Raw genomic sequence first — 14,626 nt, 5'->3', positions numbered from 1 at the left:
CCCCTCAGTTGAGCTTATCATAAGCGACCTCTCTGTTGCCCGTCTATCGCTGGACGACGGGCTCAGGGGATCACAGTTTTCCCTGGCCATTGGCTAGGAACACCCCCTTCCCACCCACATACTTGCCCCAGATAGCTGGACATGGTCCTCTGGGTCACATCTCTATAAATTCTCTAATATGCATTATTCCCTGGTTTACATTATGGTTATGTTATTATTCCTTCTACTGCATGATATCTGACCGATGTTATGTTTATCACCTGGTTATTGTATGACGTCTGACCAATGTTAAATTGACTGTTACGATACCATATGGCAATATTGTTAGCCTTATTGTATCTTTTGAAAATGGAAAATTTAATAAAAATTTTTGAAACACAAAAAATGGAGGAATCACTTGCCCGTGCAGCTCATTCACTTTTAATGGAGCTGAGTTCAGAGGCGGGCTCCCAGAGTCGGCCCCCGGGCCGGACTATGGTAATCACATCTGGGGCAGGGGCTTCAGCAACCTCATAACCCTGACACTTCTCTAGACAGACCTACGCAGCCGGCACACAAATAATAATTACATATTCTCGATCCCCAGAACCTACCGATTAATATGATATCAAACTTGGGCAAGTTTGCATGCCCGGTTAAAAAACGGTGGAATTCCCAGAGTTCTGGTTATGCCAGTGGCCCAAATTTAATATCAAAATACTCACAAGATCCGGACCAGCAGAATGATATAACTTTCACATTTCTCACCTGAACGGTATTGCTTAAACATGCTCAAAATCCTAAACTCCATGTTTTCTTATTGTGTCTTATATGGCTCCGGCCGGTCTGGGCAGAGCATATTTTTGAATAGCCCCCTGCTGTGAGCTCATCCTGTCATCTCCCAAAAGGGCAGAGTGAGCTCTTTGCTGGCTAATTAACATCTAAATGTTACCCCTCTGGCTTAATCAGCAAGTCACAGGGCCAGTCTTCCTGCCAGCTGCTAACAGGGGAAAAAAACTGCCTATTTAAAAAACAGGAATGTCAGTCTCTAATTGCTGGCCCGACTACAATCAAGGGCAATCGGCGCAATAAACCGATTGCGTTCTCGTTTCTCACGGCTGTTCCGTGACACCTCCCATTCCTGACGCTGTGTAGGGGGTTGTCAGCAAGACATCCGCCGTAGCAGCCATTGGCGCTGTTGGGTCTAGTTCCCCCTGACACCGGGACAGCCCATCAGCGTTCCGGTGTCGGCTGCCCGCTGCGTGTCGGCCAACCTGGCTGATTGGTCTTGGGTTAGCGGTGCGGCGGGAAAACCCATTGGAGCCTGTGGCACGGTTCCCCTGGACCGGTCGCGGTCTGCTACCCTCAGGGTTGACCGGACATGGACCGTTCTGGACAGGGCGTTTGCGCCACTGCAGTTGGACGTGGTGTCTGCCGGGACTGCTGACAACGGGCAGTGGGTTGGTTAAGTCAACAGCCAGCCCACGCAGGGTTCCCCTGCTAAGTGGCTGTGGACCTAAGGGAACCCCGCGGGAATCCCTGGACCTTCCCAGCTCCTGACAGACGGCACATGCTTTGCAGTAGTTCGCTACATCCCTGTTCATCCGGGGCCAATAAAACTGTTTCAGAATGCCGGCAAGTGTCTTGCAGACACCTGAGTGCCCTGTCAGGGGATTACCATGTGCGGATTTCAGCACATGTCCCCTGAACGCACTCGGGACCACAAGCCATTTGGTATTCGCGTGTGATCTACCTGTAGGGGGCTGTACAGACTCACTGTACAGTCTCCCACCTTCCCAGTACACCTTGAAAGCGGCCCCGTCTGCGAGGGGCTCAGCGGCTTGCTGCCTGAGCATCTCCAGGCTTGGGTCACTTTGTAGTGCGGCTGAGAATAAGGCGCTGTCAGTTTCAGCCAACTGGCTCATGTCACACGAGGCCAGCGGCTGAAAGGTCTCATCCCTGCGGTCAGAGGAGGGGGAGGAGGCCGGAACCCCCTCCACCTGTTCTGAGCTCGGGTTCTGAGCAGTACAGCTGCGCGGTACTGCTAGCACAGGTACACCTTCAGAATGGCACAGACGGGCATTACTCAAATCATCGTTGCATGCATTACTGGCATTGACAGGTATAGACATTTGTTCATTACAGACAGGTTGTACAGTAAACTCAGGTACAGTTACATCATCATCACAGCAGACAGTCTGTACATCAAACTCAGGTGCCTTTGAAGCAGGCACTATTGAACCGGGTACCCTTGAACTGGGCACATTCAACCCACCTCCCCCTGGTGCTCCCCCAAGTGTATAAAGTACCTGGTGGTGGGTGGAGAGTCCGTCTCCTTCCGTGAGCGACAAGGCGGTCGGGGCAGGTTCATAGTAGGACACAAGCTTGCCCAAATCAATCCCTAGCAACACAGGGACTGGGAGATTCTTCATAACCCCAACAACCCTTTCTTGGATTCCCACCCCCCAATCCATCTTCACTCTCGCGTGGGCTATGTGGAAAAGGGTGCCCTCTACTCCAGTAAGGGCAAGGGATTGGCTGGAGCTGATGCTCTCCTTTGGCACAAGGTGTGAGTGAACTAACGTGATGTCAGCTCTGGTGTCTCGGAATCCAGTGACAACTTTGCCGTTCACTCTAACAAGTTGCTGCTGGTCGGTTCGGTCGCGTATTTCCTTTCCGCGGGCAAACAGGACAAAATCTGATGATCAAGGCTGTGGTTCGCTGGCGGGTGGCCTCTGCGGTGGGTGAGGTACAGGCGATGCAGATGATGCAGGTGCTGGTGGTGTCTGTCTCCGCTCCGGACAGTCGAATTTCATGTGTCCGGGCTGGCGGCAGTAGTGACAGGTGACCTCTCCAGGGGCTGCAGGCCTGGGTGCAGCAGCTGCGCTGGGTGACCTCTGTGGCTGACGGCTCACAGGGGCAGGAGAGTCTGCGGGGGTATTGGGCTGACCTCCTCTCCAGCTGGATGGGACAGTTCTGCGTGTATCAGACACCCGGGTAGTTGCAAAGGTCTCAGCGAGATCTGCGGCGACAGTTGCTGACGCAGGCTTGCGCTCCAACACAAATTGTCGTACATCAGCCGGGCAAATGTCCAGAAATTGTTCAAGGACTATCAAGTCCTCCAGGACACCATAAGACCCTTTGGTGAGGCCTAGAGTCCACTGGCGGAGTGTGGTGAGCAAGCTGCTGACCACATCTCGGTACGAATCAGAAGACTTTTTCTGCCAGGCCCTGAACTTTTTGCGATAGGCTTCTGGCGTCAGCTGGTACTTAGTAATGATAGCGTCTTTTATAGCGGAATAATCATTATCTTTCTCCGCAGGCAATTCTGCGAAAGCATCAAGCGCTTTGTAGCGCAGCAAAGGTGTCAGATGTCTGGCCCACTGGTCTTGGGACAGACGATACTGACGGCAGGCTTTTTCAAAGGATCGCAAAAACAAGTCAATGTCTGTGTCTTTTTCAATATTAGCAAATTTAAATTTTGCACTTACGGGTGGGGCAGCTCCTTCAGCAGGGAGGCTGGGCGGAGAACTCCGGCTGGCCTGTTGAACTTTTGCCAGGTTCAGCTCATGCTGTCGTTGGAGCTCCCGCTCCGTAGCAGCCGCTTGCCGTTCCCGTTCCTCTCATGCCTCTCGCTTTTGCTCTGCCATGTACTGCAGGTACTTGTCCAGGTCAGTCTCCATCAGCTGTTGTAATGCCTGCTGCATTACCGGGTCAGCACCCATGGACAGTCCAGTACTGGCCAGTTCCGGGCGAGTACTTCCAGAACCTCTGAGATTGGGGTCCATACTGACAGTATCTGGCGTATCTGTTGCAACAGGGCCCGCAGGATGCTCAACCTCTGTACGCCTAGGATCTTCAGCCTCTGGTTCCCCTGGCCTTGAGTCAGATGGGCTGGTATCCACTTCAGCGGACACTCCCGGCTCCCGCAGTTGCTGGGTATCCCATCTGGACAAGTCGGCTATAAGGTCCCGTTTGTTCTTGCGGAGGATGTCCATGCCCCTCGCTTTGCAAAGATTTTCCAGGTCTGCTAGGCACATGTTCTGGTAGTTCCCGGATATTTCCATGCCAAATAAAATAAAACTTTTGGGGAGGGGTACTGGCTACACAGTCTCTCTGTATATATAAAAAAATATATTGCCTTCCAGCTACACCAACGAATTAGTTCATTTCTGGATAGCGCTATCTTAGATACTTTTCAGCACAACACAGGTCCCAACCGCTGCCTAACACTGTCACAGGAGCCCTTTTTGGTCAGACCACAATTGGCCTTCTAAACGGTGCCAGCGCACAGATCGTGCGAACTCTGGTCGCAGTCAATGCGCAGGAACCGTTAAGAATTAGCCGCAGACAAACCAGAAGGGAGCCCGTGAGATATGGGTAATTTCTTTACACAATTTCAGGGTATCTGCCACCACCACGGGTAGGGTCCCGTGGACCCGACTGCCTGACTGATCCTGCGAATAAAAAACGGTTAAAACACGCTGTATTCTGTCTAGCCAAAAACAACCAATAGTAGCGTCTCTCCAGAGACTTGGGATCAGTTCCTGTGTTCGGCTGAAAAGCAGGGTAGCGGAACAGTGAATGACTTGAAGGAAGTCTTTTATTCACAGCAATATAAATAATTAATATATACAGATAATTATTAAAATCAACAATTATTAAAACAGTAATAGCCAGTATGAAATAAAAAGGGAGAAAATACTTAGGGTTTGTGGAAATATGTCCTTTTGTGGGAAAATCATCAAGTCCAAGCAAACGGTTTCAAGTTCTTAAAGTTCTTTGTTCCCGAGATAGATTCAAAGTTCAGCAAGGTTTAAAATCCAAACAAAATGGAGGATGTCCTTTGTTTCAGCTCCGGCAAGATGGCCACCACTTGTTCCTCACAGTGGCCGTGTGTTCATGAGATGTTAAAATGGAGGAATCACTTGTCCGTGCAGCTCATTCACTTTTAATGGAGCTGAGTTCAGAGGCGGGCTCCCAGAGTCGGCCCCCGGGCCGGACTATGGTAATCACATCTGGGGCAGGGGCTTCAGCAACCTCATAACCCTGACACTTCTCTAGACAGACCTACGCGGCCGCCACACAAATAATAATTACATAGGGCAGAGTGAGCTCTTTGCTGGCTAATTAACATCTAAATGTTACCCCTCTGGCTTAATCAGCAAGTCACAGGGCCAGTCTTCCTGCCAGCTGCTAACAGGGGAAAAAAACTGCCTATTTAAAAAACAGGAATGTCAGTCTCTAATTGCTGGCCCGACTACAATCAAGGGCAATCGGCGCAATAAACCGATTGCGTTCTCGTTTCTCACGGCTGTTCCGTGACAACCAGCACTTTGGATAGAACTTTGCTGCTACTATATATATATATTTTTGCCATGTCTGTCTTTTGGTGTATCTGGATAATTTGACATAGTGTTGATATGCTTGTTACTGTGTGTGTAACATTTTATGTTATTTCATATTTTGGCTTCTGCCATTTTAATGTGGAGTTATATTATGTGTGTTGCTTTAAGGCCTTTGGCCACACCTCCCTCCCTCCTTGTGGTGGGACGGCACTGGACTATTTAAACTAGTGCATTGTAACAATGTGTAAGCTATGATTAAGGGGCCATGAGCTCCGATACGCGTGAGCTTTTTTAACATTTTTTTGTACCCACTGATGCACTTATAAACGGAGAACCTTTTTTCACCCAGCCATTGGTGCAGCGGAATTTTCTTTCTTTTCTGTTAATTTCATTCAGCTTATCTGATTCATTTATCTATACTAGGCTTAAAGAGAAACTCCGACCAAGAATTTAACTTTATCTTAATCAGTAGCTGCAGTAGCGTCCCTACCATAGGGCGGCAGGGGGCGCCCCGCACCGGGTGTCGGGCGCCCCAGGGGGTGTCATCAGGCCTCCCACAGAGGCCTGTGCAATGTGCAGGACAGGAGGGGGAAGCAGCACGGAAAGGAGGGGTGGCGGGGAAAGCGGCGGGGAGGGGGGCCGGACCCCCCACCTCCCTCACCTGGGTCCGCTCCTTCTGGCGCTTCCCCCTCCTAATTAGCAGCAGCGGGCAGCAGCGGGCAAGAGGACTTACTCACCTCCTTCCTGCGTTCCAGGCGATGGCAAATAGCGTCATCGTCACGTGACGCTGGTCTCCGCCTTCTCCACCGCTCACTGTGCTTCCTGATTGGCGGAAGCACAGTGAGCAACAGAGAAGTCGGAGACCAGCGTCGCGTGAGGATGACGCTATGCGCCGCCGCTATCGCCAGGAGCAGGTGAGTGAGTCTTCTTTGCCGCTCCTGCCCGCTGCTAATAATTAGGAGGGGGAAGCGCCAGAAGGAGGGGGACCCAGGTGAGGGAGGTGGGGGGTCCGGCCCCCCTCCCCGCCACCCCTCCTTCCAGGCTTTCCTCACACTGGGGGCAACTAAACTAGCTATACTGGGGGCAATTATACTAGCTATTCTGGGGGCAATTATACTAGCTATTCTGGGGGCAACTGTACTGGCTATACTGGGGGCAACTAAACTAGCTATACTGGGGGCAACTAAACTAGCTATACTGGGGGCAGCTATACTGGGGGGCAGCTATACTGGGGGCAGCTATACTAGCTATACTGGGGGCAACTAAACTAGCTATACTGGGGCCAACTAAACTAGCTATACTGGGGGCAGCTATACTGGGGGGCAGCTATACTGGGGGCAACTAAACTAGCTATACTGGGGGCAGCTATACTAGCTATACTGGGGGCAGCTATACTAGCTATACTGGGGGCAGCTATACTGGGGGCAACTATACTAGCTATACTGGGGGCAGCTATACTAGCTATACTGGGGGCAGCTATACTAGCTATACTGGGGGCAGCTATACTAGCTATACTGCGGGCAGCTATACTAGCTATACTGGGGGCAGCTATACTGGGGGCAGCTATACTAGCTATACTGGAGGGAGCTATACTGGGGGCAGCTATACTGGGGGCAACTATACTAGCTATACTGGGGGCAGCTATACTAGCTATACTGGGGGCAGCTATACTAGCTATACTGGGGGCAGCTATACTGGGGGCAGATATACTAGCTATACTGGGGGCAGCTATACTAGCTATACTGGGGGCAGCTATACAGGGGGCAAATATACTAGCTATACAGGGGGCAAATATACTAGCTATACAGGGGGCAACTATACTAGCTATACTGGGGGCAACTATTGACGATTGAAGTGTTTTGTGGACAGGTCTGCCACACGATTGCATGTATTTTCTGGTCAAATCTGCTACATGATTGCATGTATTTTCTGGGCAAATCTGCCGACATGATTGCATGTATTTTCTGGGCAAATCTGCCGACATGATTGCATGTATTTTCTCGGCAAATCTGCCGACATGATTGAACGTATTCTCTGGGCAAATCTGCAGACATGATTGCATGTATTTTCTGGGCAAATCTGCCGACATGATTGCATGTATTTTCTGGGCAAATCTGCCGACATGATTGCATGTATTTTCTGGGCAAATCTGCCGACATGATTGCATGTATTTTCTGGGCAAATGTGCCGACATGATTGCATGTATTTTCTGGGCAAATCTGCCAACATGATTGAACGTATTCTCTGGGCAAATCTGCAGACATGATTGCATGTATTTTCTGGGCAAATCTGCCGACATGATTGAACGTATTCTCTGGGCAAATCTGCACACATTACGTGTATTTTCTTCAGAAAACCTGCACAATTATGTGAATTTTCTGGGGAAAGGGTCACCAAAACTTCTTTGCGTTGCACTTTTAAAGGGAACCCGAGGTGAGAATAATATTGAGGCTGCCATATTTATCTCCTTTTAAGCAATACCAGTTGCCTGGCTGCCGTGCTGGTCCTCTGCCTCTAATTCTTTCAACCACAAACCCTGAACAAGCATGCTTGTTTCTGGTGTGATTCAGTTCACTACTGCAGCCAAATAGATTAGCAGGGCAACTAGTATTGTTTAAAAGGAAATAAATATGGCAGCCTCCATATCACTCTCACCCGGGTTCACGTCAAATTACAGTTAGCTCCGCCCTCATCCGGTCATGGCCACGCCCATTTTTGCCGCCATGTTATAGCGCCACCCATTTTTTGCCCCTTTACTTTTTTTTTGGGGGGGGGGGGGGGGGGGGGGTGTCTTATAATACCCAGCACCGGGTGTCAAATGCCCTAGGTACGCCACTGAGTAGCTGATAACCCCTTTTACATGAGAAATCTATTTCTTTACACAAACAGACCATCAGAGGGCGCTGTATGACTGATATTGTGGTGAAACCCCTCACACAAGAAGCTCTGAGTACCGAGGTACTTCTGGCAGTTTCCTGTCTGTGAACCCTGTTACATTGTGGGAAATAGCTGTTTACAGCTGTTTCCAACTGCCAAAACAGCAAGCAGCAGCTACATCACTTGCCAGCAGTAAAAATGCCACCATGTAATAAATGTCAGAATATAAATCAGGGATTAAAAATATTTTACAATGGGCAAACACTGACTAAATCATTTATCCATAATTATTGTAAAAATGAAGCACTTTTTTATTACATTATTTTCACTGGAGTTCCACTTTTTCCAGTGTAGTTTATAAGACATACATTTCTATAAAAACAGACAGAAAATGAGCATGAAGTCTTTAACAGATGTCCCCTTTCATGAATAATGCTAGCAAAAATGATATAGCTTTAATATATGCAAGAAGAGAGGCTAAGTCTCCCCCAGGCCAGGATACATTTGAAAGCTCCGCACTAGTTTGGGCGCGGCGTAAACCAAATAAAAAATGTGGTTGAAAGGATGCAGGAAACAGCGGTAGTAGAATATTGGTAAATTTACAGATATTCTACTACTAATTGATATAGTGAAATATCAGTAATAATTGTCAATATTTCAATTTGGCCTAACCTCTGCCTACTCTCACGCTAAGTATCTTGGTGCCCAACCTTAACTTCCCCCCTGGTGGCGCCTAACCTAAACCTCCTCCCAGTGATGCTTAACCTCAAACTCCCCCCTTGGTGGTGCTTTACCTTAACCTCCTTGCTGGTGGTGCCCAACCTTAACAACCCCCTGGTGGTACCTAGCCTTAACACCCCTCCCCCTCCTCCACCACGCTGGTGCCTAGCCTTAACCCCTCCATGGGAGACTAACCTTAACCTCCCCAGTGGGCAACTAACCTTAACCTCGCCGTCTCCTTTTGCCCCCTCCCCCCTAATATCCAACCCTTCTGCAACAGCTCTGGGCCACCGCTAAATAGTGGGAGCCGGAACCGTCTGCTTTTAGTAGCCAGAGTTCGCATAGGGGGTGCCCATATTTGTTAAGCCTAATTCAGCTATCCCCCTTCCCCCGCACCCAGTCACCATGGGCAGCACTCACCTCCATGGTATAGTTGGTATGCTTGATGTTGTCAAATATAAGCGCTTCCTGAATCTGTTGGTGATCACCTTCTAGCTGGTCGATCTTTAGTTTGTAGTTCACAATGCTCTTCTCATACTGCCGCAAGTGGTTCTTCCAGAGTTCTGTGCATTTCTATAGAGATACGGCCAATCTCCTGCATAGAATAGGAGGCGGAGACAATTATGGGTGTACAAAGACCAACCTACGTTGCCCTGCCAAGCTATCACAAGTCCTAGCACATTTGAAATAAAAAGAACACACAAAAGATGCCTGCAGACATGGAATGATTGTCGTGTTGCCCAATCTGGCTCATAAGTCAAGTTGGAATATGATCTCATGCCTGTATGGTAAACATCGCACAGAGGAAGACAGCCTGGCTGCTAACTGCAACCCTTTTCTCCCAAGATAAAGGTGCCTGCCTATTTATAAAGCACTGATATGTCACTACATTATACTTCATCCAGTACAGTGGCGTTATCACAAAAATAATTGACATTTATAAAATACCACTGCCTTTTTGCAGTGGAGGAACACGGATGCAATGTGCAGTGCATGTTCCTCTTGAGGCTTCTGGCTTCCCATTGGCTGGAAGGGATCACATGATGTATAAATGGCCATGACTTGTGGCTGGGAAATCTCTCAGACCCCACAGACTTCAGCACTTTCCAGGTGGTGATTGGCGAAGCTAGTCTTACACAGAGTTGTGATGTACTAGCAGTATGCCTCATAGCATCTGTAGACTTGCCCGTATGGGTTGGTCAGTGTTAGCGCTTTTGTCCCTTTGTAGGCCAGGGACATAGTCTCTGGATGCAGTGTTGCCGATCGCCTTCTGACTACTTTTGATCGCCTTGGTACTTCCAAATGTGGTCTCCAAGCTGGCTGGTACTTGTAGTGCTCCCGGTTTGGGGATAGGTGGTGGTGGAATATGCGGAGTAATGAAGCAGAGAGGTGAAGAGGAGGGAATGGATAGTCATGCGGCACAGGTGACTAAGCGCCTACTGCCCCTTGTAGCCAGGTATATGCAGCCTCACCTGTGGAACGGTGAGAGTGGTGTCCTGGCTGGTGGGGCACACATGTGCGGTGTCACTGGCCATGGAAATATGAGAGGGAGAACTAAGGTATAGCAGCCCAGAGAGAGCTGGTCACATAGGGGAAGAGCTGGTGCGCTTGCAGGTCAGGCACTCTGTGCTGAGGCGGCTGTGTGAAACCGACACGCAGATGAGTGCTGTACTTCAGCGCTCCAAGTGGAGGTGGTTGAGCAAAGCAAGACACTGGCACGCTAACTGGAGTTGTCACTCACCGCCAGAGGCGGCCTTTGGGGGTGGCAAGTGGGGCGATTGCCCCAGGCCCCGCACCTGAAGAGGGCCCCGCATGTCATGCCCGCCATACCATGCTCATTTTGGTGGTGGTGAAGGAAAGGTCTACAGAAGTCTAGCTGTTTGTGTTCTGAGCAGTGTGTCATTTACATATGCTCAGATTTTCCTATTTTGTTTTACACACCTTATATTTTGCACAGCCCCCCCCCCCCCCTTTTTTTGCTCAGGTTTTCGTCTTCACCATGCTTTACTGTACTATGCCGTTTGCATTTTTGTAATGAATTTCTGCACTGACATGAAGCTTGCCAAATGTCAGATTAAGGTAACATGCAAGAGCCTCAGTCTGAGGGCCCCAGGGGCATTTAGGTCAGTCAAGCACGGACTGGAGCTAGAGGGGGCTCAGGCTGGAGCTTCCAGACTGGCTGAGGATTGGTGCTAGGTTTCATGGGGAGCTAGGGATAGGTAGAGGCTGGCTGGGGAGCTAGGGATAGGTACAGTTTGATTACATTACGTATTGTAATTGTTTCTATATTGGTTGGCTTAGTTTTTAAACAATAATAAGGCATACTGCATTAGAGGTGGAGAAGCCCGTGACTGTGGTGGTACGGTACATGGCCTTCACTTATTGCTCTAGGCCCCGCATACGACACTCGCCCCAGGCCCCGCGTACTCTAAGGCCGGCTCTGCTCACCGCTGCATGGGCTGATTGCTGGGGATATGGACCACTCATATATTTGAGACTATCAGTTCCCTCAAATGTAAGCGGCAAGTTAACCTCTAGAGCATGGGTCGCCCCTGAGTCCCTACCTCAAAAGCTAGATCCTACATAGCGGGGGGGGGGGGGTCCAAAGAGTACCTAGCATACAATTTTGTGTTAGACAGATGGTTCGATAGATAATTTCCGACATGTCCGATCTTATTTTCAATAATTTTTCTGATTGATTTCCCATAGAAGTGAATGGAAATAGATAAGAAACGATAACAGAATTGAATCGGAAAATCGAATCAGAAATCGATCGGACGGAAAATCGACTGAAAAAAACGCATCGTGTGTACCCAGCATTAGATGGGTTGTCAATCGCTCTATAATGCCCAGTCTCCTCAGTGCATCTGGATCAGGGCTCCCATTCAATATGACATCATTCAGTGTCCAATAACCTCAGATAAGAGTAAAACGCTCCCATAGCGTAATACCTTTTTAAAACCTTAAAATGTATTATTAAAATACACTCACATTTTCCTTAGATGTTATATCGCATAGAGTTGTAAGATAACGGGCTCTCCCCAGCTGCCCCTCTGGTAGGCACCGTCAAATCTCTTCTTGAACAGTCAATCCTAGCTTCTCTCATGCCGGTTGCCGATAACACTGGAACGCTTCCTCATTCTCCAGGCCTGAAGGACAAGGAAGTGTTCCAGTGTTAACTGCATCCAGCGTGAGAGACGCTAGGATTGTCTGCTCAAGAAGAGATCTGGCGGTGCCCACCGGAGGGGCAGCAGTCTGGCCACTAGGGGGCCTGTGACACCCTGTCTTACTCCACCACTTTGAAATGCTTCACAGTGCTAGCAGCCAATTTATTTAGAGGCTTGCAAGTGCTCCAGGCCAATTTATTTTTGCCTTTTTTATTTCTTATTTGTTACATCTCCTTGATTCTAATAAGTACCTGCTGTAATGTGTATGTATGTGTGAAGAAACGCGGAAAGGCCGCCGCATGGACGCAGGATGAGGCGGCTTTTTCCGCGGCTGGCATGGCGGAACGCGGAGAGGCGCACAGGCCTGCTACTGACAGTCTGACCAGGCGCGGAGAGGCCACCGCATGTGCAGATAGCGGTGCGTCTCACCCCGCGTGCAGGCCAGCAGACAGATTGCAAAGTGTGACTGGTGTGGCTGGGACTGATAGTCCACACAGGTTCAGAATGACGCGCGCGCGCGCTGAGAGGCAGAGTTTATATGACAGCCAGAAGAAGGTCAGCTGACCAAGCTGGTCAGCTGACATTCCCACCACTTTTCATTGGTCCAGCACTTAGGGGTGGCGCTTGAGAGCGCTATAGTATATATACTGGGTGCTGGTCATTTCTCTGGCGTCTGGCGTTGCGATCACTACGTGGTAGCACTCAGGCCTTGTCTGTTTCTGTGTTCTAGCATAGTTTCCAAAGGTGTTGACATCAAGGGGCTCACACCTTAGCGTTAGGAATATTGAATTGTATTATTTGTTATGACCTTCTGCCTGCCTGACTATTCCTCTGAACTCTGATCCTGTACCTTGCTATTTCTGATATCCTGTTGCCAAACTCTGCTCGTTCCTGGACTCTGTATTTGCCTCCTGATTCTGTACCTTGCTATTCTGATATACTCCGTTGCCAAACCCTGCCTGTTCATCGGATTCCGTATCTGTCTCCTGAATCTGTACCTTATCTGTCTGTGTGTTAACGACCTGACTTGCCCGACCTCGAGAACTGGCCTTACTGTTAGAGGCAGTTCCCAGACCTGTTAGTGACACCCTCTCTCTGGTGTCACTCACACTCTGTCCTTCCTACTCTCAGCCTAGCTCCTCCCCTGGAAGAGTCTAGGCCAACGGAAGGAACATACTTCTGTGCAGTACTCAAGGTATTGCTGTTGCACTTAACACTCACTTGTTATCTCAGGTGTCCAGAGGTTAGTAGATATATCTGATTATCGGTGATACTGCAGATCATCAATAATCGGGTATATTCTGTATTCTCGGTGATACTGCAGTTCACCGGTAATCAGACCCCCTCTGTGTTACACCGATCGTTACAGAACGCCAGACCAAAATGCAAATGGACGCACACACTGACCGTCTGGGCGCACTTGCCACTTCGGTGGAAAACATCAACCAAGTGCTGGGTAGCCACAAGACTATGATTGAAGCCTTGTCTGGTTCTTTACAAACCCTCCAGACAGCAGTGGATGAGGTGCGATCCCCTCCTAGCTCTGACATACGTTTGCCTGTACCTGAGAAATTTTCTGGTCACAAATCTGACTTCCGAAATTTTAGAAGTAGAGTGTTATCTTACTTTGAGTTGAGACCCCGATCTTCTGGAACTGTGGCCCAAAGGGTCACATTTATTAAGACTTTGTTATCAGGCGATTCTCAGACGTGGGCGTACAGTTTGCCCACCGGAGACTTAGCCCTCACCTCAATGGTTGAATTTTTTAAAGCCATGGCAGTAATTTACGACGACCCAGACCTTGCCGCGACTTCTGAGCGGAAGCTCAAGCTTTTGCGTCAAGGCAAGGGTCCGGTCGAGGATTACGCAGCAGAATTTAGGAGGTGGTCAGTTTCAGCCAGGTGGGACACTTATGCCCGCTTAGATTGTTTCTTATCGGGACTGTCAGATGAGGTCTCAAATCTCATGTTGAGTCTGCCTGAACCTAAAACAGCCGATGAGGCCATTTCATCGGCCATTCGAGTCGACCGCGGGCTACGTTATCAGAAACAGACCCGGGGTAGTAGTCATGTAAAGATGGTGTCCTACGCTGCGCCCCCAGTAACTCCACCTCCTCCCGTCTTGCCTCCACCCGAACCTATGCAAATTGGTCGGTCGAAACTATCTCAAGTGGAGCAAAGACGTAGGATGTCTGATCAGCTGTGTCTTTACTGCGCAGAGGGGGGTCATAGAGTACGTAATTGTCCCAATAAGTCGGGAAACGCTACCGCCTAGGAGTTGTAGGGGGTAACACCCTAGGCCATTCAGGTTACGGCAGTAGATGATTCCCCCCTGCAAAATAATCATCCGCTGTCTCAGACACCAGAGGTGGAAGTCACTATAGGGGTACTACACACCGAAAAATTACAGTTTTTTGTATTACACATGACCACCTCCACAGTTATCCTTGGCATGCCATGGTTGCACCTTCACTCCCCACAGATCAATTGGACCACTGGGCAGTTAACTAGCTGGTCAACCCATTGTTTCCAGCAG

General features: G+C 49.3%; 1 protein-coding gene across 2 annotated transcripts in view; it reads right to left on the bottom strand.

The window, feature by feature from the left end:
* The window catches only part of LOC137532880 (alpha-actinin-1-like), an 81,744-nt gene extending 72,227 nt beyond the window's left edge, over nucleotides 1-9,517 (bottom strand). Inside the window, exon 1 of one of the 2 annotated variants that reach the window (XM_068253857.1) lies at nucleotides 9,345-9,517. In XM_068253857.1, the coding sequence (XP_068109958.1) occupies nucleotides 9,345-9,350 (6 nt within the window). In that variant the 5' untranslated portion in view covers nucleotides 9,351-9,517. The remainder of the gene's footprint in view (nucleotides 1-9,344) is intronic. The other variant, XM_068253856.1, reaches the window with a different exon arrangement.
* Nucleotides 9,518-14,626: the final 5,109 nt, after the last annotated feature.

The sequence above is a fragment of the Hyperolius riggenbachi genome, chromosome 9 (genome assembly GCF_040937935.1).
Source record: "Hyperolius riggenbachi isolate aHypRig1 chromosome 9, aHypRig1.pri, whole genome shotgun sequence".
NCBI lineage: Eukaryota > Metazoa > Chordata > Amphibia > Anura > Hyperoliidae > Hyperolius > Hyperolius riggenbachi.
The sequence above is the reverse complement of the archived record's forward strand: the minus strand, read 5'-3'. Positions and strand labels throughout refer to the sequence as shown.